Source organism: Homarus americanus, unplaced genomic scaffold, assembly GCF_018991925.1.
Source record: "Homarus americanus isolate GMGI-L3 unplaced genomic scaffold, GMGI_Hamer_2.0 scaffold40248, whole genome shotgun sequence".
Lineage (NCBI taxonomy): Eukaryota > Metazoa > Arthropoda > Malacostraca > Decapoda > Nephropidae > Homarus > Homarus americanus.
Genome location: NW_024712526.1, coordinates 6,005,613 through 6,032,731, shown reverse-complemented (window position 1 = coordinate 6,032,731; position 27,119 = coordinate 6,005,613). Strand labels below are relative to the sequence as shown.

Below are 27,119 nucleotides of genomic sequence, written 5' to 3'. Positions count from 1 at the left end.
TAATGTCTAAACCTGATGGACCTCAGATAAAGGCACCGAAACCCTCCATTCCTGAAGGCTACCGATCTGGTCCAACAGGTCATGTATCTCAAGGTGTGAATAGATACAAGTTAAATCTGGAAGACAGGACTGATTCAAGGACACATAAGTTCTCACCAGGAACATACCAGGTAAAGTGAATTACAGGTTCAGGACTACATTTCCAAATCTATTCCTCTTTATGTAAATTCTTTACTAAATGAAAGTAGGATTTCTCTACAGTGTACAGTATTTTTATGTCCTCTGGTTCATTCAACAGGGAACCTGTGAGGTTATCCCTTAAGAACATGTGTGACTTTTCCAGGAGGTTATTTGCATACTATAGGACGTATAGGTAAACGTGTCCTGGTAGATCAGTGCAAATCGCTACATTAACACTTACTCACTTAGTCAGACTGGGGGTTAGCGAGGCAGGGCAAGGACCTGCCAGTATTAGACAGAAGTGGATTGTAAAGAGGGTATATAGGGTCAATGTACAGTAAACCCTCGATAACTCGGCACATATGGGGCTCTGGCCCTGCCGAGTTATCCCAAATTCCGACTTATCGAGGCACTTCCCCCCTCCTACAAAACTACTGTACAATAAAAAATTAGCAAACCATATATGTGTACAGGTAATAACTAAATGTAAAGAAGTAACACTTAACAGCACTGCAGGCGAAGAAAGAAGCATCATAGTAGGTGACACAGATGCATGGTAGGTGACACAGATACATGGTAGGCAACACAGGCATGGTAGGTGATGCAGGTGGCCAGATATGCCGAGATTTTCCCAGATAATTTTACATATCTCGGCATTTCCCGAGTTATACTAATACATTCCGAGACCGTATCCATGCCGAGTTATATGAAATTCCGAGTAATCAAGGATTTACTGTAGTAGCTTCATAGAGAGAGACTACCAACATCTCTGAAGGAAAAAATTGAACAGCACTGAGGAAAAAACTAGGAGGGGATAAGGGGAATAAAAATGGATAGATCACCTGAAAATTAGCTCCCGGCTTATTTCACTTCATAAATAATTAAAAAATCACCGTAACCCCTGAAGTATTAGGGTGTTTACGGTAATCATTAGGGAAATAAGCTGGGGGTGGCTAATCTTCATGCCAACCAGACAAAGGCGGTATGTAGTGATAGGATCGATTAGAGTCTATTCTATCATGGCCATATCTTGATCAGGTATGGAACCGTATTAAAAAATATGGAGCAGAGGTAATCACTACTGTAGGGAATGCCTATATCACCAATGTAGTTTATATTCTAGATTGGTTAAATCGTGCACCTTGTTCCAGGGGTGCAAACATATGCAGAGGGGAGGGGGTGTATTTTTTTATTTACTGTATTTATTTTTTTTTTTTTCTGCCTGTTGTTTGTCTGTACTGTACAGTAAACCCTTGATGACTCGGCATTTGATAACTCGGAATTTCATATAACTCGGCATGGATACGGTCTCGGAATGTATTAGTATAACTCGGGAAATGCCGAGATATGTAAAATTATCTGGGAAAATCTCGGCATATCCACCTGCATCACCTACCATGCCTGTGTTGCCTACCATGTATCTGTGTCACCTACCATGCATCTGTGTCACCTATTATGATTCTTTGCCTGCAGTGCTGGTAAGTGTTACTCTTTTACATTTAGTAATTACCTGTACAATGAAAGACAAAAGTAGTGTCGTGAAATTTGGTGAAAACATATGCCGAAGAGCTAAACTTGTGGTAGGGGCTCTCATAATGTTTCACGAGTTATATTTAATTTTCGGACAAAACCGTGACACGACTTTTGTCTTTGATTGTACACATATATGGGTCGATAATTTTTTATTGTTGTATTTTTGTAGGAGGGGGCAAGTGCCTCGATAAGTTGGAATTTGGGATAACTCGGCAAGGCCAGAGCCCCATATGTGCCGAGCTATCGAGGGTTTACTGCACGCTGATACCGATTGTCAGGAAATTACTAAAGACTGGCGGGACAGCTAGTGGTAATTTGACGACACTTGTGATATATCTACTGCTTCTGTATATACAACTTGATTGTTGGTAACCAGTGGTGGAAGCTGGTAAGCAGCTAAAATGAGTTCGTAACACCGTTAAACTGTAGGCATTGCTTATAGGGATACTCTATGCTACACATTCTTGAATTGTATAACCCATGGTCAGCTTGGTTGTGACTTTTAGTTTTAGATGAATGCTAAACTGTTTTATTCCCATAAATTGCCATTATTCATTTAGTTCCATACTTACGTATATTGTACCTGCATAGATTGATAGAATTTTTAGCGTGAAAATACCCTGTAGGTGAAAAATTTTAATGCCTGATAATTAAACCACAGCATGAAACATAATACTGTACTTTGTTTATTCAGTATATTGTTATTAATATATTTTTAATGTAATTTTTATTTATTTACTGCTCTAGTATAGTCTTACTTCCTACAGGGCCAGAAACAGAGGAAAGTTGGGCGTGTTCAAGTTTGGATTCAGCGCAATCCTCTAAAATTCCAGGTCATTACCATTGGTGTTGGACTTGGAATATTTTTTAGCAGATTCCTTTATGATGCATTGATAAAGGAAGGCAAACAAGGACCTCGAGCAAAGGTAGAAAGAGGTTATAGCTTTTAAAGTCATTAGAGCTTGACACAATGGAATCTGTTAAAAAAGCACAAAGCCGTCTTCGAATGTACCCCAAGCTTGTTGCTGAATGTGGATCTCCTGCAGTGGAATATGCACGCTGTGTAGCACTGAAGGAAAATATTCTTAAAGGTGATTGTGCTGCAGAATTTTCATCATTCAAGAAGTGCATCATGGAGGCTGCCAGAAAGATGAAAACAAGATTGTGAAGTACGGGTACAGTATTCCACTTAGCCAGAGGGGTAATTTGGTTCTCAAATACTGTATGTTCCTTTTCCCATGAAGTCAGTGTGATTGTAAAGTATTCTTCTTTGGTGTGTGATTGTACAGTTGACTTTATATCAATCAAATTCAAACACATATATGCAACTGCACTTAGTTGATAGCAAAGTATTGTGGTGTTAAATGTGTACCTCCTTGAAGGAGAATTAGACTAAATATCTCAAGGAGCTTTGTGGAAAATCATCACAATGGGTCTAGGCACAAGAGGCTCACGCTTTGGATCAACTGAGGTAATCCAGATCCATCTCTTCCTAGGATTCTTGGTTAGATTAATATTTATTGTGTATGGTGAGCATCGTGACAAGACAAGCACCCTTAAATACACAGATGTTGACTACCATGTTTTTACTGATGCTTCACGTGAGATAGCTGCTGGAGGATCACCTTTTGATCGACACACTTATCGGTACACACCATTTCTTGCCTGGATGCTTTTACCAAATATTTATATTCATAGTACTTTTGGAAAATTAATGTTCTCATTCTTTGATTGCATTGCTTCAAGGCTAATATATGAGGTACTTTTACGTGATGGACAGAGCAAATTGGCTGCCCTCAAGTGTTCTTTCATGTGGTTATACAACCCTCTGGTGATTGGGGTATCTACACGGGGAAGTGCAGAAGCCATCATGGCTGTTTTAGTGCTGTTTACACTGTACATGATGAAATTAAGACTTAATCTTCTTGCTGGTCTTTTCTTAGGGACATCCATACACTTCAAACTATACCCAATTATCTACAGTCTTCCACTATACTTATCATTAACCAGTGACTTGCATCAGGATTATTTTTGGACTAGATTTTTGCCAACCTATTCCAAAATGAAACTTGTGATGGGTACACTCATCTCATTTTTTGGTCTTACAGGTATGGGATTTGCAATGTACGGGGAACAATATATTGAGGAAGCTTTCTTGTACCACATTTCACGGACAGACACCAGACATAATTTTTCAATATATTTTTACCTCCTGTACATTGGTGCAGATTTTCATATTCCAGGGTTAAATGTTGCCACTTTTGGACCTCAAATAATTCTGTTACTTGCTCTTGGATATAAATTCAGCAACCGTGTTGATGTTCCATTTGCAATGTTTACACAAACTGTAGTATTTGTTACATTCAACAAGGTAGTAACATCACAGTATTTCTTGTGGTATCTTCTTCTGTTACCTATTGTGGTGCCACGGCTGAGGGTGACCTGGCAAAAAGCAGTACTCCTGTCTATGCTGTGGATTGCAGCTCAAGTGTCATGGCTTCTTCCAGCATATTTACTGGAATTTCATTCTATCAATGCTTTTGTACCCATATGGTTAGAAGGCATTGCTTTTTTCTGTTGCAATGTAGGAGTATTGATGGCACTTATCTCAAGCTACACGACACTCCTGCCCAACCAGCAGCATCATAGTTCTCGGAAAAATCGGTAACCTGTTAACTTTTTTTTTAACTCGAACAGTACTTATGAACTTTGTAATAAGTTTCAGATATAAAGAACAGTTATCTTGAGCTGCAGAGTTGGAGCACAAAGAAGTAGAGAAAACTTTTTCTTTATAAAGTTATGCTCAGTTACCATCACTGATGAATTATTTTAAGCTTAATAGTGGTCTTATTAGTAGGTTACTTTGCATATATTAAACTGTTACATTATAAAGAAACCTAAGCAGTAATTTATGAAAGTTTGTGCATCCCATCCAATGTATCCTTAGTGAGATAGTGCTTATTTTCATCTACAGTATAGTCTCGGTTTACGCGGATATTTTATACGCGGTTGGTCATTTACGCGGCACCTGTCCAGACGCGCCAATTATTAGTTACGCCGTACATTCCTGAATTTATGTGGGAAGCGGCGCGGGCAAACTGCGCGCTAGGTCGCTCTGATGTCACCGATGACGTTTCGGACTGTGATTGGGCCACGTATCCTTACCACCCACGCATCCCCTCCGCCGCGAGCTGTGATTGGTCTATTTAACCTTGCTTGCCCAGTCAACAAAACATTACCGAGTTCTTAACCCGTCACCCACCACAGCCAGCCCAAGTCAGTGATAGTGAGGATATGGACTTTGAGGGGTTTGACAAGGAGGACCTGCTAGCCTTTGTGGTGGATAGTGATACAGGTGATACAAGTGACATGTGAGGGCCAATAATCTGCCCTCTGCCTCAGAACCAGCCCCCCATTCCTGTGTGCCCAGCCATCTCTTCTACTAATGTAAGTGTTAAAAAACCTAATATTATTGATTTTTCTCTTATACCTGTATATTAATTGTGTGTACATACCATCATAAAATTAAGATGTTATTTTTACTACAACGTACGTATTGTGTCGGAAAAAGGGTAGTCTGGGGGTCGGCCCAGTCTCTATTTCAATTAATCCCATATGTTCTGTTATTTTGTTTACGCGTTTCGCGTTATACGCGGACCTCCATGGGTTTAATTGACCGCGTAAACCCAGACTATACAGTATTTGGAATTTTACATCAAAGCTCCCAAACTTTGTCACAAAAATTCCATTTCCCACAAGTGGTGTTGAGCAAACCTTAGTAAATCGAGACTTCCATACTACACACAGTAGAGCACTCATTTTTTCATACATTAGCCCTTAAAGCTCGGATGTCGTTTCTCAATGTTCTAAATTTTTTAAGCATATTTTGAATGTCCAGGCAGGATGAAATACTTTGTATTGGATAGTTGTTTAATTGACAATTCACGTCACATGTAATCTTTGTCTCAAGACATGTACCTCGTATTAAGTTACCCGCCAACTATCGTGAGGGATGCATGTCCTTCAACCTCTGTTCAGTAAATTATTGCTGCCATATTTATAAGTAAGATAAACAATAAAATTGATACATATAAAATACAATAGCACGTATTTTATATTAAAAATAGCTATTTCCACACTTAAACCATCCTCTGTGCAATGGACCCTCATCAGGCAGTCAACCAGCTGACTCACAGACGTGTTATAGCCCAGTAACCCATCGCCTCAACACACACACACTTCCCACATATGCACTTCCTTTTTCTTATTTTATAGTTTTATATTATATTTCCCATATTTCTAAGTCACATTAGAGTATTGTACTTGTACCATAATGGTTTTACTACAACTTTTATAGTTTCAGTACAAGTAACATTATATGTGGCTGGCTAACTAAGGCCTTGGCTATAACTACCTCCACATATGTTCACTTCTCACACATACACATCCATGCTCTTCATTTTCTTGATTTATATTACATTTATTTATTTTTAAGCAACGCCGTTTATTTATAGTGGAATAAGTATTTGTTTGTTTTTTGCCGAAATGTGCCCATGTGGGGAGGCCGGCAGGTTTTATGTCGCCCGGGCTTTAAGGGTTAATAAATGTTAAAATAAGTACCATAAATGGCAATTGTCTTGCCTCATAAGTTAAGTAGATGCCTCGTTCTTTATAAAGAACCTTTCAAGTGTTTAAATTTTTGCTTATTAGTTACCAGTGCTGAGTACTTAATGTGATGTATTTATCTGTATTTTTGTCACCTTGTACCCTCCAAGGCCAGAAAAGTGGGAACTTACATCTTTTCCAAACTTTAGCTATTGACAGTTGGTTGCTCTTAATAACTCTTAACATTTTGTGAATTATGTGTTTTTGCTTATACTGTAGATCATTATTTATTGGTGCATTGATAAGCATCACATAAATAAAATAAACTGTAGTTTTCTGTAGTGAATTGACCTTGTAGGGTTTCTGCTAATTGTGATCATAACAGTTAATGATTGTAATTTTTATGACTGTAAATAAAGACAGATTGGTTGAGCTACTTGTTACTGTTTTCATAATGGTACCCATATTGAATTCAGCTGTTGGTTTTAGAAAATGTATGTTCAAGAATATGACTAAATTTAATTAAGAAATTTTTCAAATGATTCCTTGTTTCCTTGTGATAAATGACAATATAAAATTACTGTATTCAATTTATGTACAACACCCGCCCTGGAAGTACTTAATTAGTTAAACCCCTTAAATTTCAATTCAGAGGGAAAAGTTTACTTTGGTTAAAATATTCCTGAGCATGCTGATTCTGATTCTATGGTCGACAATTCGATTGCTGTGTAATTAGTGGTCAAAATAATGCTTGGAATATTCTAAAGACATTTTCTCAATGCTAATTACCCACTAACTAGTAATATACAGTACTGTACAGTATACCTTTCTCTTGGAATTGGAATTTAAGCTGTTTATCTAAGCACTTCCAGAATAACTCAAAAGCATAAAAAAGAAACCTCGGAACCTATAGTTAGCAAGCAATTAGCATTGAAAAAATGTAATTAAAATCTTCCAAGCGACTACAATCACTAATTAACCTGCAATCGAGTAATTGATCATAGATTTAGAATCAGCATCTTCGTGAGTACCTACAGTAGAGTACTGTACTGATATTTTGAACAGAATCTAATTTGAGGCCAAAATTGGCTTAAGAACATTTGAATATATATATATATATATATATATATATATATATATATATATATATATATATATATATATTATATATATATATATATATATATATATATATATATATATATATATATATATATATATATATATATATATATATATATATATATATATTATATATATATATATATATATATATATATATATTATATATATATATATAATATATATATATATATATATATACAATACCTCACTAGTCGGGTATCGAATCCTGGACCTGTGTGTGAATGGGGATCTCTATCACTACACCAATGTATTTTTCTCTCATAATTCGAATTTAAATTTGGTCTGTCCATGCGAGATGCATAGTTTAGACCTTGAAAACTTTCCCCAGTACTGTACCTGGAAAAATTCTGGGGATGTGCATTTTATTCCAGAAATCTCTTAATCCCGGTACTGCTCTACAGCAATTATTACGGCTAACTGGAGATTAATGCACAGTGCTCTCAACTGCATACCGTTTATAGACTGTTGCAGTTGGCTGTAATTGCAATTAATACAAACTTAAAGAAAGATAGATTACTCAATAAACTAAAGCCAGGATTAATGAAACACAGGAAATTTTAAAGTTCAGTATTCTTAACATACAGGCTCTTTGACTGTTCCACTTTTACAGTAAATAATGGTGTCCTTACACATCCTTATGTATCTGGGCCTACTCTAGTACAGAAAATCATGAATTTTACATGAAAAATGGTTGTGCACATGTAAGTGACACAAGGCAAATTGCAGTATTCACACCATTGAATATGTTTCCTCTTTATTATTACAAAATTATTGATTGCCATTATGTCTAATAATTCCTTCTCATAGAAATAATTGTTGGCAAACCTGTAAAACCTGTCACAACCAAGATGTGTTTCATATACAATAATGGAAATGTACTAATGGTACAGTACATGGGAACAAAAGTCCTCCTCACAGATCCAGCAATACACATCTTGTACATCCAACAACTTAGAAGTAGGAAATAAGGTATTAAAGAGAGAATCCAGTTTAAAATGTACAGTATGTACAGTACAGACTGAATATTGTAACTTTTAAGCTATTCTTAATTTAATATACTACAGTATATAACTAAGTTTTTTGTCAGTTATCTCTTCTTTCCAATTATCCAATTAATCTCCTTTTCTCTATCTTTGCTATCTACAGTACAAATATTTAGATATAATTCCCTTCCCCCCAAAAAGCAAGCCATGAGGGGGAGGGAGGGGGAGAGAGAAAAAGTACAGGGGAGAAAGATAATGAAGGGGAAAATGAATGGGATTTGCTCAAATGCAATTACATTTCAGTGTTCAAGATGTGTGTTTTAAATAGCCCAACAGCAATATTTACCATGAGACTTCGGTTAGTTTACATCATACACACACCTGGTCACACTCATCAAGACACTTCAGTGAAGAACCTTGCAAAACCTTTTCCTATAGTGACAAACTTTATATTATGTAGCATACTTTTTGGAGCAATTGTGGCTGAAATGAGTCTCTGAGCAATTGTGTACTGTATTACACTCCTTGTAATTTTTGTTAAACTAGGAGTTAATACTGATGATGTGGGTGAAATTTATTTAAGAGAAACCGATACAGTACTGGAGATTTAGATGCCTTTATAATGAGAACAAATTTGTGCTCTTCAATTCTAGTATTGAAAGCAGAGAATGAGCAGATGGCACTTATAGCATAAAAAAAAATAATTATCTGCAGATTCAAAGACGATTTTTTCTGGTATTTCAAGTAAATGCAGTGAGAATACCATGGGAGGGGTCCACTTGAAGCTATACTACAGGCCATGATATTCAAATTGTCAACATACCCATCTGAAATCCCTTATACCAGTTTTACAAAAGGCAGCATTCACTTAGGTATGCACGGTAGCTTTTTTTTTTCATAAACCATGGATAGGGAGCATTTAAATTACTTTTATCCTCTTCACCACTGATCGGCTCATTAGCCGCTTGGGCAATCGGTCACATCTCTGTTACGCACTGTTGGCAAGTACTGGGCATGCACTGGTTCTTGAATGTATCTGAACCTGCTCGTGCTTGTCAAGTCTGGTCTTTAAAGAGCTCACACCCTGTGCTGTTACAGTACAGCTTCTTCAACCTTGAGCTGTGACCCCTTGTGGAGCTAGCGTCCGCCAGCCTCAGGGAAGGACACTCAACTGAGTAGTGCCCTTTCAAATGTTTATATACCATACCTCAATTAGCCCCCACCCCCCCCCTTGCCTGTCTGTAGTATAAGCTAGGCAATTGCAGGCACTCTAATCTCTCAGGGTAACTGAGGTGCCTAAGTGCTGGCACCAGCCTAGTGACCCTTCTTTGGACATTTGCTATCAACTGACAGTCCCTAGCATATCTCGAGTATCAGACGGTGACAGTACTCTGGGATGGGAAAGCACCTCACTCTTGAAGATCGTTACAAGGGATGGACCGTCTAGATATCTGAACGACCTTCTTATAAGACCTACCGTAATAATTTAGTTGTCTGATTCACCATCTTCTCACAATGGCCCGAGAACTTCAGCTCATTGTCAATACACATCTAGGTCCTTTTCACATTCAGTCTAATCAGTTAACACATTCATGTCTTTAATAAAGGGGTTCGTATGAAGTAAAATGAAAATGTAAATGAAATCAGAGATGAAATTCAGAACTGTGGGCTTTACAAGTGTACTGTACAGTGTATGATAGTTGGGGGAGAGAAGGGAGAAGAGCCAAATGAATTAAATAAATACAACTAAAAAGACTTGGGAGATGTTTTGACATGTTAGGAAGGTAAATAAAACACCAGAGCTGAAACGTAAGGTTAAAAGACGACAAAGTGTGAGTTAGATAATTATGGTCACTGACAGGACTGATGTGGTCTAAACTAATGGAAGTGTAAATAATGGTTTAATAACAAGGCACAAGTATTTCAGATGGATATTTGAAAGGTGGATGTGAGAGACAAGACATTTTCAGAAGAGCAGACCCATAAAGATAATTTGCTGAGGAAGGAAGATGTTTACTAACTGAAAAAGAGTTTAAATTTAAGGGACAGAAGTTAATGATGATGGTACGAAGAAGATTAGAGAACAAGCATAAAAAGGAAGCGGAGGAGGCAAAAGCAACTTATATGAAATAGCACTAATGCCATGAGTAGGTTCTGCTGAATTCTTTAGTGAATGTGATAAATGATGCATTCTGATACAGATATACTTTTAAGTAATTAAAATGAACTTAAAAAATACTAAGAGAGCTCAATCTACATACAGTACCGTATATCATGCATTCTTTTTCAGAGATGAAAATGTGTGTAGTTAACAGTACTGTACTGTAAATTTATATTCTTACATGAAATCCTGGTACTGTACCTGTTTATCAAGTTCTAAAACAAGACACACTGGTAATTTTCTAAATTTTATCATATATATATATATATATATATATATATATATATATATATATATATATATATATATATATATATATATATATATATATATATATATATATATATATATATATATATATATATATATATACACACACACACACACAGTATAGTCTTCATTTACGCGGTCAATTGAACCCGTGGAGGTCTGCGTAAAACGAGAAACGCGTAAACGAAATAACAGAACGTATGGGATTAATTGAAATAGAGACTGGGCCGACCCCCAAACTACACTTTTTCCGACACAATACGTACGTTGTAGTAAAAATAACATCTTAATTTTATAATGGTATGCACACACAATTAATATATAAGAGAAATATCAATAATATTAGGTTTTTTAACACTTACTTAGTAGAAGAGATGGCTGGGCACACGGGGATGGGGGGTTTGTTCCGAGGCAGAGGGCAGATTATTGGCCCTCACTTGTATCAATTGTATCACTATCCACCAGTCCAAATCCTCACTATCACTGACTTGGACCGGCTGTGGTGGGCGGAGGGTGAAGAACTCGGTAATGTTTTGTTGACTGGGCGACCTTGTGCGCACCCTGCCCGCGCCGCTTCCCGCGTAAATGATGGAATGAACTGTGTAAATAAAAATTGTCGGTCTGGCAAGGTGCCGCGTAAGCCAAATCCGCGTAAATCGAGACTATACTGTATGTATATATATATATATATATATATATATATATATATATATATATATATATATATATATATATATATATATATATATATATATATATATATATATATATATATATATATATATATATATATATATATATATATATATATATATATATATATATATATATATATATATATATATATATATATATATACAGTATATAAAATCTGAATTTTAATAACCACATTTTCTCGAGTAATCAATTTCGTATAAATATAAAAACAGACATTTCCATCTCAACATCTCCAGAGAACCTTAAATAATGTGCATTTCATGAAACAATGTTTAATTATTATTTTCATTTTAAATCTGGACACTTTCAAATAATGGTCAAAAGGTTGAAACAACAGTTCTCAAATTTTAAAGATCATTAGAGACCAGTAAATCATAATCTAGTTCAGTACAGTACAGTATCTACTTTTATAATCCTGCACAGTATTTAAGACAGACAAGTTTTGATTAATGCAACCCCATTCTGTATCTCCTCATGATAATATTTTTAAACCTACAGTATACCAAGAGTAAAATCAATTGTAGTAACCAACTACACTACAAACATTAACTGAATAAAAGTTACTCTTAATTGTACAGTAATTTAAAGTACAGTACAGGGTACTGTACTATTAACCAATTATTCTGGATAAAAATATACAAAAGTGTTACATTCATTTCAAAGACATGATACATAAAACTGAAAATGAAAGAAGAGCTGCTTCACTACCACAACATGTGTAATTTCTGTATGATTAAGGTGAACTTAGTTTTTATGAAACACACAATGCAGCTATTTAGTCAACCTTGTGAAATATTGGCTCTTACCTCAGTATACATTACTGATCATTTTCTCACATAAAAATATATGTATTATATGCAAGCTTTCACCTTAATGTAAGTATTTTCAAAATAATAATGCAAGATTTGTATGGACCATAAAATTACATAAACAAACATTATACTGAATAATGTAACTTACATTAAAAAATTAGATATATTATACAGTATGCATATTTCCTTTCATGAAGCATTTACTTGAACTGCACATGAATAACAGGTCTAAGCATTCACTGTAAACATGATGAGAGTTTTGAGTACTGCTACATTTTTTCTTGTACAAGACCTACATTTTGTATTACTGTATAGCCCTGAATACTGTTCATTAATTACACAAGCTGACACCAGGCAATGGAAAATTAGGATCTCCATATAACTCCCTCTTACAGTGTACCCATGCAACAAGTACACTGGACCCCCGCGTTACGGCATTCAGGTTACGGAAATTCGCCCTTATGGACATTGTAAATCACCAAAAATCAAGCTACAGAATATAATTCGCCCTTCTGGAATTACATATACAATTAACATTGCAGAATGATAAAATTTACCAAAAATTTATATTTTAAGAAATTCAAATCGCATTTAAGAACATAAGAATGGAGTTGCTGCAAGCCTATTTGCCCTTACTGGGCAGTCCCATTTACACCCAACCCCTATCGCTCATATATCCATCCAACCTATATATGAAGCTATGCAGCTTATTCGAGTTATTGATGATGTTTGGTAACTTGTTCCACTCATCCACTACTCTATTTCCAAACTAATGTTTACCTATCTCGCACCTAAATCTAAATTTGTCTAATATAAAACAATTGCTACAGGTTCACTCCTGGTTGGATAGTTTGAGTATCTTTGTTTTATCACCCTGACTTCCACTTTCATTTATGCACCTAGATCATATCGCCCCTCACTCTACACAATGATGACGTTGAAGGCAGGTTTTGTTTTGAATCTGGGAGCACGTCAGTTACGGTCTGCCTCCGCATCTAGCTGTTATTCTTTAAGATTTGTCCACACTCTAAAGTGTATTACCCCTCAAGATGTCTGCAAAAAGGCCAGCATGTAAAGGAATTATACTGGATGTAAAACTCAATATTTTACAGAAACTTGATCCTGGAGAATGCATTTTTATGTATTCATTATTATTTGAAGTAAAATTATAAAATGTTGAAAACATAATTAAAGTGTTAATAAATGTATACCTCCATTTATAAATGTGTGTTTATTACAGTACTGTACTTGTGTTGACTGAAAAAATTTCTATGTGAACTTATCTTCACTATGAACTGGGAGTATATGGGAAAAATCGTTCACATTTTCAAAAACACATCCATTCCATAACACAGGGGTCAAGTGTAAAGAAGTCTTCATTGCTTTCCTTCTTGCTACCCAACTCTACTCACTCTTTCAATTAAGCAAGTCCATGTAACCTGGCAGCTGTTTGTTCATTTTAACTACTTGAACAATTATAAATGTCAAACATCACTCCTGTTAAAATATTCAACATTCATGACACTGTTGCTAATTATAACATTATGAGCCCACAATGGTTAAATAAAAGGAGACTTTGATTTGCCCTTCTCCATCTTGGCTGGCATATACTAAATTGTCCCTAAGACAGCTGGAATAATCCATATCTTTCCTTTTGGTACAACTATCAAGGGCAATGAGTAAATGATGCATGAGAAGCAGTTTTCTGTATCTGGTAAGATGACTATTTGGCAGCAATACTGTATTCCTGTTCATGCACAACATCATAGGCTACAACCTACATCACACATAACTTGAGGTGTCATATGTGACCTATTAGTTATTGATGGATTTATTTGTCATCAAGATCTCTGAAGTATTGCTACTGGACAATTAACATTAAGAGTGTGCAGCAGTGACGTACAGTGGGGATTATGATGGGAGAAGAACCTGCATATCAAACCTGCTTTACATGTAGTTACTTGGTAAATATCATGCTGGATATATACATTTAGGGAGGATCTCGACACTACATTCTTAATTTGCAATGTATTTACAGTTCCCATCAAAATGACTGAAGAAACAAGTCACCTGAAAAGTGTCATAAATGTGAGTACAGTACACCTTGTGGTAAATATATTGTAACTCCAGATTGTGGTATTAAATATATTTGCATAAAATTTGACTTTTTCTGCATGATAACAATCTGCTCACTTTACATTACTAGAATGAATCTGCTTAACATACAATATGTTCCATTATGAATGACATTACTATTACAGTACTGCAAATATTATCCACTCTACACCAAAATCTATGGGGTAAATGTTAATGTTGACCTCTACTTTGGTTTGCATTATATAATTCCTGTAAATACCATTGAAAAAAAAAAGGGGGAGGGGGCTAAGGTTATGTATCACAAACTCAAGCTAGTTTATTATATATAAGAAGTAATATAACAATTATTCTTACACATCATAAAGAAGAGTGTACGGTAAAATTCTTATCATGCTCTTGGATAATGGTGATAAAGGTCAGTATTATGGATCATGAGTGACATATAGACACATGTATCCAAACTAGTACTGTAAGAGGAATATAATATCTTTCAAGTACCTTCTAGGTAATATATCGGACAAAAATATGACCAGTATTTTATTAACTAAATTCTGATTAATATCTTGGAAATCAACAATAGCTAATTCTTACAAGCTATCATATTGAGATACCAGTTTGTCATTACAGTATCAGTAAAGCTATGTATATTACAGCTTTTGTCATTACAGTATCAGTAAAGCTATGTATATTACAGCTTGACCCTGAAAGGAGAATTAGTACTAAGAACACTTGTTAAGATAGTTAACCCTTTTACTGCAACCTAATATGTTTATACTGTAACTTATAAAATAAATATTCAGAACCGTATTTGAAATGGACACTAACCTATTACTGGCTTCATGTAAGTGAAAATTTTAGCATTTTAAAGCATTTGCCTAATTTCTAATTCTTCATTAAAATGACTACGTGTACAGTATCTGCATACAACGTTACTGCCAGTATACCTCGTAACAACTGACAACAACACGATAAAATCTTACAATGTCTGGAATACCAAAATTCCAGAAAGATCATACATAAATATTATTTAAGTACAGTAATTAGTTCACACACAAAGCAAATTGGCCAATGTCCATCCCTAATGGCTGTAAACATTACAACTACTTGAAGCTAATTCATTGGCTGTTAACATTGCTGTAAATAAAATCTATTTAGTTCCGCATTGACTTAAGACTGATGTTACAATTACAAAACTAAATATGTCATCCTAACTGCTAAATAACTCTCTCTCTCTCTCTCTTCTGGGTTTACCAGTTTTAAAAATTCATACTGAGATTCTTTTCCAATCTAAATTATAAAAAAAAATTCAAATCTAACAAGTACAAGACATATTAAACTTCCTTATAACCAAACAGAACAGACATATTTTATGTGCTTGGGCTGTTATCAATTATTGAGAACAAAGACAATAATGCTGACAATTGCAATCTCTCTTTTTTTTTTAAACCTATGATCAATTTGCTGATTATTGCAGCAAAAGGGTTAAAACACAGAGCAACAAATGAATGAGTACGCAGTAATATCTCTATCACAATCAATTTGCTCTCCAGCTAGCACACACCAGAGTAGTTCACTGTTGAAAGATATCTATGGTACACATTTACTGCAACATGTATAGTGATTGTGAGCCTACTGTGGGTTCCTTTCAGGCATCTTACTAGTAATAAGCCACCACAAAAGGATTAACAGTCCGTACAGAAGCACAATTTGGCTCAAAATAACTAATTATGTCTCATTTTAAAATCTGAGCCTTTTGTTAATTTATGTACAATAATTATACAGTATGTATATTCAAAGATATATATGTTATATTGTACAAAGCATCTTGCAAGTCAATATATTAAATCACAATCTTAAGGCAATAATGTACAAAAAATAATGACTATGTCCTCAATGTAACAAATCTTAATTACAGTAATCAAACTTAAGTATATAGTTACTACTCACTGAGAAATCACTAATGATTCCCATGAGTACACTGCAGAGCTGTTTTATATTGTAAATGCAAAGACACTACCATCACCTTACAGAGTAATGTGAATTTGTTTTTCAAATGCAGACTGGAAAAATGTACACAAAAGACATTATATATATCTGCATATTTGTTTTTCTTTTTTTCTTTTTTTTATGCATATATTAAGAAAAAAATGGTTATGTAGCACATATTTGTTGTGCAAATTCAATAAATAAATATCTGACAAGCATTAAAAAACAGTTGTCAACACCTTCTATGGCTTGTGATGGTGTACTGCATATAGTATTTGCATTTATTTTGCACATACCAGCATTCAGCAATTAACTCTAAGTGTAAAGTATGGATATGGGAGTAAGCAACCAAGGATAGGGTGGAGTCTTACAGCTGTACATACACTCTTGTGACCAAATTGCCACTCTCTACACCTGAACTCTTTCTATGATACATCTTAGCAAAGTTTCCCAACTTTCCTCATTGTCATGTACGGTATTGTACTGTACTGTACTTCAAATACACAAAAATACCCAGTATGTAAATAACTTGACTAATTTCACCAATTTAATGTTCCTATATTTGGCTCTCTTGTTCCAAATTTATGAGAGGATAAAAGTAGCCTTGCACTGTTACAACAGGGAAAGTATAAATACATAGTGCATAATATTGATCATTGGCTACAAGCAAATGAGGACATTATTCATGGAGAGAAAGATCCCAACTGTACTCCCAAAAGATTTACAGTATGTTAATATACATCATAAATATTAGTTTAGTTCACATTAAGCAAAACTGCATTCCCAAACAAGTTATTTATGGTCTCAGTTTTTCTATGGATGAAATTATTGTTTTCGAAATTAAATTATCAAAACTGACAGATAATCCTGTAATCTTATTTTCTAGAGGAAACCAAAGCCAGGCAGCTCTTGTAACACAGGCTACTAGCTGGGTTAAGTGTGACCCTTCTGACATTTCCCATAATGCAAGTCAGGGTATGTAAGGCCCGGAGCGGGCCAAAAATTGACAAGTGACGAGAGTAAAAAATGCAAGAAAATATATGCAAGAAAATATACATAGTTCAAGTACAAATAAATATATTGAAATAAAAATCCTTCACTAACCTAAGTATCTCTTTCATTTCATCTATATTTTAGCTTATGTCCTGTAGATTATGACAGCTTAAGGGAAAAGTGCATTCAATTAAAGAAAATACCTTTATTAGTTCATGAGTTATACTAAAAAAATTTTTTATTTTTAACTGCATTTTCTTTCATTTTTTACTTTTGTCACATGTCTATTTCTCATCTAAAGGGCCTCATATTTATTAAACCATTTGACTAAACTAATAACCCCTCCCTTCCCATCACATAATGATTAAAATAAAGAGACTAGGTGCAACAGTTACTCAACAGAGGCTTAATGGTCTTCTCTGACACACTTGGCTCAGTGAAGACCTAGCTTGGGCACAAAGTGTGTCCAATCAACACACTTTGTGCCCACCTCCCAGGAGAAAAGATTCATTTTACCGTGCCATCTACAGTACTGTGGCCAGGAAAGTCTGTAAAGTTTCAAATTCTTCTTTACCATATTGTTCTTCAGTATTATCTTGGAATCTCTGAGAAAGAAGAAACCTTCAGTATCCAGAGGCCAAATAATCAAGAGGAACAGGTGTATCCCTGGAAAAGAATCAGACAATTTGTCTCCGAAGTCAAGAACTGGATACATGCCATGCAGGTTAGTAAGAAAATAATTTGAGCAAGAAAAAATTGAACCTGAAAGTTCTGCTCACAAACCATTCAGTCCATAAATATCTTCATGGGAGATATGTGAAACACAGACTTGGAATTGAATATCAAAATGGCAGACAATAACTTTGGCAAGAAGTGGGCTGATGGAACATAATGGCTAAGTCCTGGTTTGCATTAAGGAGCACTACAGGGAGAACCCTAAACCACAAGTTAGCCGCATCCATTACAAAAGACACCTTGTCTTAGGGTATATGCTAGGAATAAAGTATCAGTACCTATAGTGTATGCATTACAGTGATTTCAATGTCAAGTGCTGCATCATAAGCACTGGCCATTTAATCATGTCATGGTGAATACACCTCTGTTCATCTCACCGATAATAAATGAAGAGAAGCACTGAGTAGGTACAAAACTCCTCTATTTAAGGCTAATATGATACAGTAGGGTCAGGATATATCACGACTTTATATAACGATTTTTTTATATCGCGGCTACCAAAATTATCGAACTTTTCCTATACAGGTATATAGCGATAATTTTTTTTTGTATTTCACTAGGGAAATCGGGCAGGAAATATTTCAAATGTACCGCCATGGCAAACAAATGCGTTATTTGCTCTCTCCACGGGCCCCACCGTGGCTTCTCACTCATCATTCACACTCGCCCGCTCAGTGTTTCTGAGTGAGTGACGAGAAAGCAGCCGACTCTGCTGCAGAATACGACTTCTATGGCGAGTGTAAATGGGTTGCTAGCGATGTGAAAAGTGAAGTGAAGATAATGGAAAGCTTAGTGGAAAAGATTTAATACTGTTAACTAATATTTTTGGTTTGTTCATTTATGTAGGTATGGGACTGTCAAGTGAGGGTGGCAGTGTGGGGTCTGCAGCCGAGTCTGGTGTTCCCAGGATGGTGCGTCAGCTGCCGAGTCTGGTGTTCCCTGATATTGATACTGAAAAAGCCTGTTGTTCCCGAGTCCAGTGTTCATTGGTGTTTCAGTTAGTAAGAAAATTAAATCGTTAAGTCAAGTTTAGTCACTTTTTTGGGCCTCCAGAACCTAACCCTATTTTCCCCCATTGAGTACATGTAATTATATATCACAATTTAGTACGTATATAGCAAACATCGTTGGACCCTATCTTGCGATATATCCCGACCCTACTGTAACACACAATTATTTAATCAGAAAACAATAATGATGTTCGTAACTCTTTTCTTCAAAAACAGTTACATTAAAGTGATAAATCAAACTCCAAATTTTACTGAAATCCCTGTAATACTGTATCATTCAGTCAAACTGGCCAACAACTATCAATCAGCAGATATAAAACAAGTTGTATGACATGAGTGCACCTCAAAACATAGACCAAAAACAAAGCACTGATCAAAGTGGTCACCTCGACAATTAATCTACTGTACTGTATATTCCATCAACAGCTCAAAGAATGCTTGAAAAAAAAAAAAGTTAAAAACACACACTACAATGTACTGTACCTATGTCAATAACGACCATTTACGTTCATGTGATTCCACAATTTACTTATATTATTGGCACATTTTCAGTAGAGACTATTAAAAGGTATGCAGTTTTATATAACATTTGATATTTTTTATTTGCATTGATTTAGAACCTGAGCTTGAGAACTGTGACTTAAAATACAAAAAAAAAATACTGTTATAATAATGAAAAATGGCAAGACAATGGTTTATGGAGAAATAAACACTCACATTTACTCTGCATCTTGCCTTATCTCTTATTTGCTCTCTATCATCCTTACATTTACTCTACACCCTTTCTTCCCTTCTTTGCTACTGAATGTGATTTACAACCTGCTCAATGAATGAAACTTAAAATCACGATAAAAATACTGTATTTAAAATGCCATTGCTTCATCTCTATGTGTACTGTATATATTTATGGGGCTCCCCACCTATAGTCATAATTGTGTTCTTGAAAAGTGCAACTCAAGTGAATCAAAGGTAAGATACAGTAATAAAATCTTTGTCACAGACATAGCTAAATTAAGGAAATTAAATTCCAAGAACTTAATTTTGCTGCACAAAAACCTTCTGCTGCTCACTGTATAATTACGTCCCACCCCTCAATGTGCACTTTTGGGGAAAACAAATTAATATAGATTACTATTTGTAGACAGTAGACCCTTGCCATTTGCAGGTTTGCGAATCGCAATTTCCACAATTCGCGGTAAGCAGATGGTAGCTATGGTGGCTAGCTTGCAAACCTTTTCTCGCAACACAACGAGTCACCCCACACACCTGCAGTGTCGACTCTCCCTCTGTTCAAGCTCAACCGTGATGCAGCATCTCGTGTTGTGCTCTCAAACTATAGTGCTTCTGTGTGAAATGGCCCCGAAAAAGAGTGCCTTGTGTCGGTGCTAGTGGAGTGAAATGTAAAAGGCAAAAGTCAGTAAAGACCCTGACAAAGAAATTTGAATTACCGGGTATTAGTTAAGTTAAAAAAAGGGGATGAGTGCTGCTGCAGCTGGTCGGTTGTTTGATATAGGAATACAGTAGTGAACTAAGGTTGTATCAGTTGCTATTCGTGGTTTAGCCTATTTGCGCCATTCCTTGGAATCTAACCCCCATGAATAACAAGGGTTTACTGTATAGAACAAACATAAAACAATACTTATACAGTACTAACCTTACTTGGCCTTAAATAAAGTGAAGAGTGGCAGCTATTTATAGCAGGGGTGGAGATTGGTGTGGTCCACCATTGACCTCTAGGTAACATATATCCAGCCAAGTCTTTGGTTCACAAACGCTTCCTCCTCATAAATTATGAGGTATATCAATTGTCTGCCAAAATTTTATTCAACAATGTCTTACACTCCTGTTCCTTGTACTTTTTACTTTTATCCTCTTCGCCACTAGGACGATCGGTCACGTCTCTGTTACGCACTGTTGGCAAGTACTGGCACCTGAATGTATCTGAACCTGCTCCAGTACTTGTCAAGTCTGGTCTTTAAAGAGCTCACACCCTGTGCCATCACAGTACAGCTTCTTGAACCTTGATCTGTGACCCCTTGTGGGGCGAGCGTCCGCCAGCTCCAGGTAAGGACACTCGACGGAGTAGTGCCCTTCGAGATGTTTATACACCTCAATTAGGTCTCCCCCTTGCCTGTTTGTAGTATAAGCTAGGCAATTGCAGGCACTTTAATCTCTCAGTGTAGCTGAGGTAATGGGATTGTCTCACTTTTGTGTTCATCTGTCACTCTTATACTTCCTTTTGCAAATTCTACTTCATCATTAATGTAAAGGGTTCCTCTGGTGTAATGTATTATATAACCTTCCTTGATATTTTTGTTGTAATAGAGAATGTGCAAAAAGAGATGGGGGTTAACCATATTTATCGCTTGTCCGTGCTCGATTGAGAAAAATCAAATCAAGTTAAATCATTACAATATTCAAATGTGGATTGGAAATAAAGAAAATAGAATATAAAACTTTTAAAATCAGAACAATGAAGAGCATTAGTGTGTATGTGTGGGAAGTGAACATACAGTATCTGTTGGGGCAGCAGGCTGCTGTAACTATGTCGTCGACTCGCCCTTCCCCTCATCTGACACCATGGCATACACACAGCACAGCGCGGCAGCAGCCACACGTCTCTGAGTCAGCTGGGTGACTGCCTAGCTGAGCTGTGTCACATCGCCCAGAGGATGGTGTGAGTGTGGAAGGAGCTATTTTTTGTACAGTCACTCAAAAAAAAAATATCTATACAAAATTGTGTTGAAAAAATATGACACACCAGATGAAGGATTTGGGTAACCCTACTGAGACAACAGGATTTGCAGTGTTCATTCTGAAATTCATCGATTCCCCAAATAGAGACTGTTTTTGAGTGACTGTACATAAAACATGTGCTATTGTATTTTATGATATGCTATGTACCAATTTTATTGTTTATCAGCATTTTTTCTCATTTTTTTACATAAGCAATTTGATTTTTTTTCAAATAAGGCTAATCTTGTGCTCACAAAATCATTTAACTGTGAACCACATCGTTCATATAGAGTGGAATAAGTGTTAAAAGAACTGTCCAATAAATATGACTTTGGAGTGCAAGTTTGAAACAATAAAGATTAGTGTATTCAATTAGATTGAGTGTTTTTAGCAAATGAGCAAATTTTCCAATGTTTTTAATGCTTACTCCAAAATTCCATGCCTTTTGTTAAATCTGCCATGGTGGGACACCAATTACCACAAATTTGCAAGGTCAAACTGTAACAGGTATGTACTGTATAAGATATCCGTGATACTTATGCAAAAACATCATCGAGCAAAGTACAACGATAAATTTTTTTCAAGTAAAATAAGCCGTGTAGAGTAATAGGACAGTCATAAGTTTGGGTGACAGTTGATAATAATACATAGGCAGGTCACTACTGTACTATATATGATCAAGGACTGGAAACTTTAACTGAAATCCTTAGTCCTTGAGCATCATAAATATACTGTACCACTAACCTTTATATTATCATTAAAATATAAGATAACCTTCCACCCAAATTTCTTACTCTCCTCTTACCTGAAAAAAATAATTAAACTATTAATGTTATATACTGCACTCAAAGGCGTCATCCACTCATTCACTTTTTGCCGAGAGTTGTCACTAACACACAAACACAGAATCTTCCCAAATATTTCCCTGATCATTTATATCTACACATTCACTATATATACTGTACACTTCCCAAAATAAAATGATTCTCTCTAAAATCTTTGGTTTTTTTCTCTTCATAATGATTATTATCCAACTTATGCTAGTTTGGTCATTTTCATAATATTAATCCTAATACTGTACATATTTACTGAGGTCCAAACCACAACACTATAACCTATTTTGAATTCTCCCACTTCTACTATCAGAAAGGGGCATTAGGTGTATGCACTCTCTACCTGTCCATTCACTAAGATTTTCACCTAAGCAGAGGTATTTATTTAACAAACACATTTCAGTTTTTTCTACTTACCATATAATGAAATCTGTCAGAATAATTACAACATAAAAGAAAATATATGTTCCTCAACCATTTATCTATCCAAAACCAATTCTTAATTGCATATTCATGTGTGCTCCACAAACCAATTGATCTCTGTGCCAAAAAACAAAATCTTTTCTCTTGTAATGTATCCCCTAAGTCATCCTTCCCAGAACCAACTTAGAAATAGACTTACAGTACAACAACAAAAATAGTTAGTTAGCAATACTCCTGACTAATTCCTTGCCTGAGTAGTTGTGGGCATTCTATGGTGGCAAACCGTTAAAAAATAACAATGTACAACTGAAAAAATTATACTGAAATGAAGAATTTCATTCCTACAAATATCCAGGGTACTACAGTTTTAATAATTAAGGTTAATTATGACAGAAACATAATCTCTGCTCAAGAATCTACTCTGGGAGTACAGATTAAACTAGCTGATTTTAGTGGTGTTGTAAGCACAATCCTATACTTGAAGACTAAGAAATTCTTTGTGCAAAAGCATATGACAATCATGAAATTAGCACAGGTAGTTGTGTGACATATAATGTTAAGGTTCTTGAGAAATTACAATATTTTATTCTATCTGACTCATATATACAGTGTATTTTATGTGTTTGTAGTATGATATAATCAGATTTCTTCAAATTGTACATAAAGCAATTTTTTTTTACAAAGAATCACACTGTAAAAATTCAGTTTTGTAATTCACAAATTATATTAAAAGTCCATGTAAGGTTTCATTATATGCCAAATCTTTTGTGTAAATATCATGACAATTTACAATACACCTGTACTTACATAGGAAAACTATGTCAAAACTACTTGTCATACAGAAAGATATGCCGTTTAATATCACTGAAACAACAAATGGATTTCACTGACTCACATCCTTGGTTGCTTAATATTTCATGACAAACATGAATATGCTTCATCTCTGAATCAAAAATTATATTCCCTTAATTAGTACGCCTTTTCCCCCGATGCACAGGGCTCCTGTCGGGTGATAAAATCTTGGGCGTTTCCAAAGAATCAGTCTCAACTCGCTCTTTTTTTATGCTAAGTCTCAGCTGTTTGGGTTGTGTGGGACCTGTGGAGCTGTTCGAAGATGCTGCACTTGAGGCAGGTGATGTAGATGAGGGTGCCATAGAAGAACTAAAATTACCACTATTAAGGAAGCTCAGTGGGTCTTCCTCCTCCTCCATATCTCCGGCAAGGTCTAGCAGGCTCGGATTGTAAAGTGACAATTCATTGCCTGTACAAAGTAAATTGAGATTAATGAAAAAATTTTAAACATAAATTTCTCTTTACAGTATTTAATCCATGCACCTACCTAAAGACAGTTATGATATCTCTGCAAAATTAAGTCCTATCTTTTTCCTTCTGTAGATTATCTTTTAAGACTTTACTCAAAGAAAAATTGCCTTCACAAGGAAAGGGTTGTTAATAATAACAATAATAATAACAATAATAACAATAATAATAATAATAATAATAATAATAATAATAATAATAATAATAATAAAAAACTATGAAGCCTACCGGTAAGCACTTCCCATTACCCTTGAAAAAAAAAATCTTGCTAGGAGACATGTAAAAAAGATGAAAGTCCAGTATTTTTTGTCTCATTGATGCAAATCATATCATATCAATTTACATAATAATGAGTAATTACTATACGGTGATCCCTCGGTTAACGAGCGCCTCAGATAACGAGATTTCCATTAACGAATTACCTTCTATAAGATTCTTAACATGTTTTCGCTTGCATTTGGCGATCCACCAGCTGTAGTATTAGTCCGCCAATACAGTAATCGGTTCTAGGGCTTAAATTCCTTACTATTTTAGTAAATATCAAGAAGTTTGTACTATTCAATAATTTTAAAAGTTTTTTATTAATTTTTTTAGTCATTTTAACAATTATTGAACATAATTGAAGTATAGGAAGCTAGTTTTTTGCGTGTCAAACAGCCTGTCAACACACCATACAGGCGTCAGTCTCTGTGTCTTTTCAGTGGAGGTAACATCTTGCTTGAGACTCTCTTCAACTAAATGCTTTTTTCTGTGTTTCCAAGCAAATTATTGGGCAATTTGAAATTTATTTTACACATTGACAATATATAGAGCAGTGCAGTGTTGATTTAAAGAAAATAATCTTGAATTACACCAAGAGAACTAAAATTTTATGGGTGAAATGGTGCCATGGGGTGACTTCTCTTCCACCCCAATGCCTTCTCTTCTCCCTTCTCCTCCACCCCCATTCTAATTTCCATCATCATCATCATCATCATCATCCAGGAGCCTTCTACATACACACCTCAAAGTAAGTGTACTTTACTACCTCTTTTGTTGATTTTAGGCAATTTTCGGTGAGCTGGAACCAATTACCCCAAAACCCATTGAAACAATGGTTTCGGTTAACGAGCAACCTTCTGGAACAAATTGTGCTCGTTAACCAAGGGACCACTGCACACTGTAAGGGTGTCACCTTGACAATGTCTTTCCATAACCTTTCATCCAACAAAACCTTATCTACTGGATACAACAAGTCAAATATCTGTCCTACAGTACTTTCTAAAATTTATCTTGTACTGTACATTAATAATTTTAATATAATTACTCAATGATTGAAGGACTAATTTTTCCTTGATGATGCTCTAGGGTGGTGGGAGAAGCATCAGTAGTCTCATACTTCTATGATAGACACCGCCACCAAAAACAAATAGCAAAGCAACAACAGCATGTACACAATTACCAACACCACCACCAGGCCACCTCAAAAGCAAATCTACATACACCTTCCCACCTAACTTTACTTCACTTCACTCTACACCTCGCATCACCTGGCTCGTAAGGAAAAGTTTATAACATTTTAAACTGTGATATATTTGGGTAACTCACTACATTTGTGAGTCCTTAAACATTGTGACTGACAACAAAGATTAAATTGTGCCAAATCTCGCTTGGTGGCTGACAACACAACCATATTGGATTTTGAGATTTTGGTTTAATATAATTGCAGCATCACTAATACAGCTGTGGACACATTCTCTAGTCTGTTAGTTAAGATGTGAAGTAATCTGTCAACTTCCCATCCACAACAAGTCCAATATCCCTTTCTTTTGCACAACTGATCGTTCTTATTTTTTATGGCATGTTTTGAATGTCCTGGAGGGAAGAAATACTTCGTATGGAATATTTGTGTAATTAGCAACTCGACTCGAGTGTTTTTGTCTCAAGACCAGTGCCTCACTCCTCCACACCCAAACGAAAGCAAAGGTGTTTGCTTGATAGTAGTGCTGTTCTTCAAGAGTTGCTTGATTTGAGTGGCATTGATATAGTATCAAGAGACGAAGACAATGATGGAAGGGGGGGGGAAGAGAATCCAGATGATTCCACAAATCCATGCCTTTTGGAAATTCAGCCAAGATGGTATACCAATTACCATGAATTTGTGAGGTCAAACTGCAATGTTACTACTACTACTACAGTACTACAAATCCTTAGAGCTTAAAATGTCACATAATTGTTTACTTACCATTAGCAACAGGGGACAAACTATCTAGCTCTGGTAAGTAGCCATCATCAGATCCAAAAAGCTGCAAAAGAAACATCATTAAAGAATATACAGTACAGTATAAGGTTTTACATATAAATTATCTAAAAAAGAAAATTATACAACAGAATCTATTTCCTGTTTAATATCCAGAGTGAAAACACATTAAGTACATTAATAAAAAAATATGGACAGGCTAAGTATGAGAAAATTTAGTGACTGGATGATTTCAATTTATTTGTTCTATCAAACCTTTGAGTCCCTATGCAAATGTTAGGAAACCAGAACTCTCTCTTTCAATATGGAAAAAAGCAAGTACCGTATTAAGATTTTTTCA

The 27,119-nt window shown here is 35.4% G+C and overlaps 3 protein-coding genes across 7 annotated transcripts in view; 2 read left to right on the top strand and 1 right to left on the bottom strand.

The window, feature by feature from the left end:
* LOC121861434 lies at positions 1–2,684 on the top strand. Its single transcript, XM_042359160.1, has 2 exons — positions 1–170; positions 2,481–2,684. The coding sequence occupies exons 1-2, from the start codon at positions 3–5 to the stop codon at positions 2,661–2,663; spliced, it is 351 nt and encodes a 116-aa protein (XP_042215094.1). The 5' UTR covers positions 1–2; the 3' UTR covers positions 2,664–2,684.
* Positions 2,685–2,876: 192 nt separating this feature from the next.
* Positions 2,877–4,967, top strand: LOC121861426 (GPI mannosyltransferase 1-like). The gene has a single exon (XM_042359149.1). It carries the CDS (start codon positions 3,143–3,145, stop codon positions 4,379–4,381), a length of 1,239 nt encoding a protein of 412 aa, XP_042215083.1. The 5' UTR covers positions 2,877–3,142; the 3' UTR covers positions 4,382–4,967.
* A 17,117-nt stretch (positions 4,968–22,084) lies between these two features.
* The window catches only part of LOC121861409 (heat shock factor protein-like), a 29,578-nt gene continuing 24,543 nt past the window's right edge, over positions 22,085–27,119 (bottom strand). For all 5 annotated transcript variants that reach the window (XM_042359097.1, XM_042359107.1, XM_042359116.1 and 2 more), the window contains exons 11-12: positions 26,765–26,825; positions 22,085–24,481 (exon numbers count right to left, since the gene is read on the bottom strand). In XM_042359097.1, the coding sequence (XP_042215031.1) occupies positions 24,186–24,481; positions 26,765–26,825 (357 nt within the window). In that variant the 3' untranslated portion in view covers positions 22,085–24,185. The remainder of the gene's footprint in view (positions 24,482–26,764; positions 26,826–27,119) is intronic.

What these genes read in the sequence shown, in the direction of transcription:
- LOC121861434 (XM_042359160.1), top strand. Translation starts at nt 3, where the DNA reads ATGTCTAAACCTGATGGACCTCAGATAAAGGCACCGAAACCCTCCATT. An exon ending in TCTCACCAGGAACATACCAG is followed by an intron (nt 171 to 2,480) that starts GTAAAGTGAATT and finishes TACTTCCTACAG; the next exon opens with GGCCAGAAACAGAGGAAAGT.
- LOC121861426 (XM_042359149.1), top strand. Translation starts at nt 3,143, where the DNA reads ATGGGTCTAGGCACAAGAGGCTCACGCTTTGGATCAACTGAGGTAATC.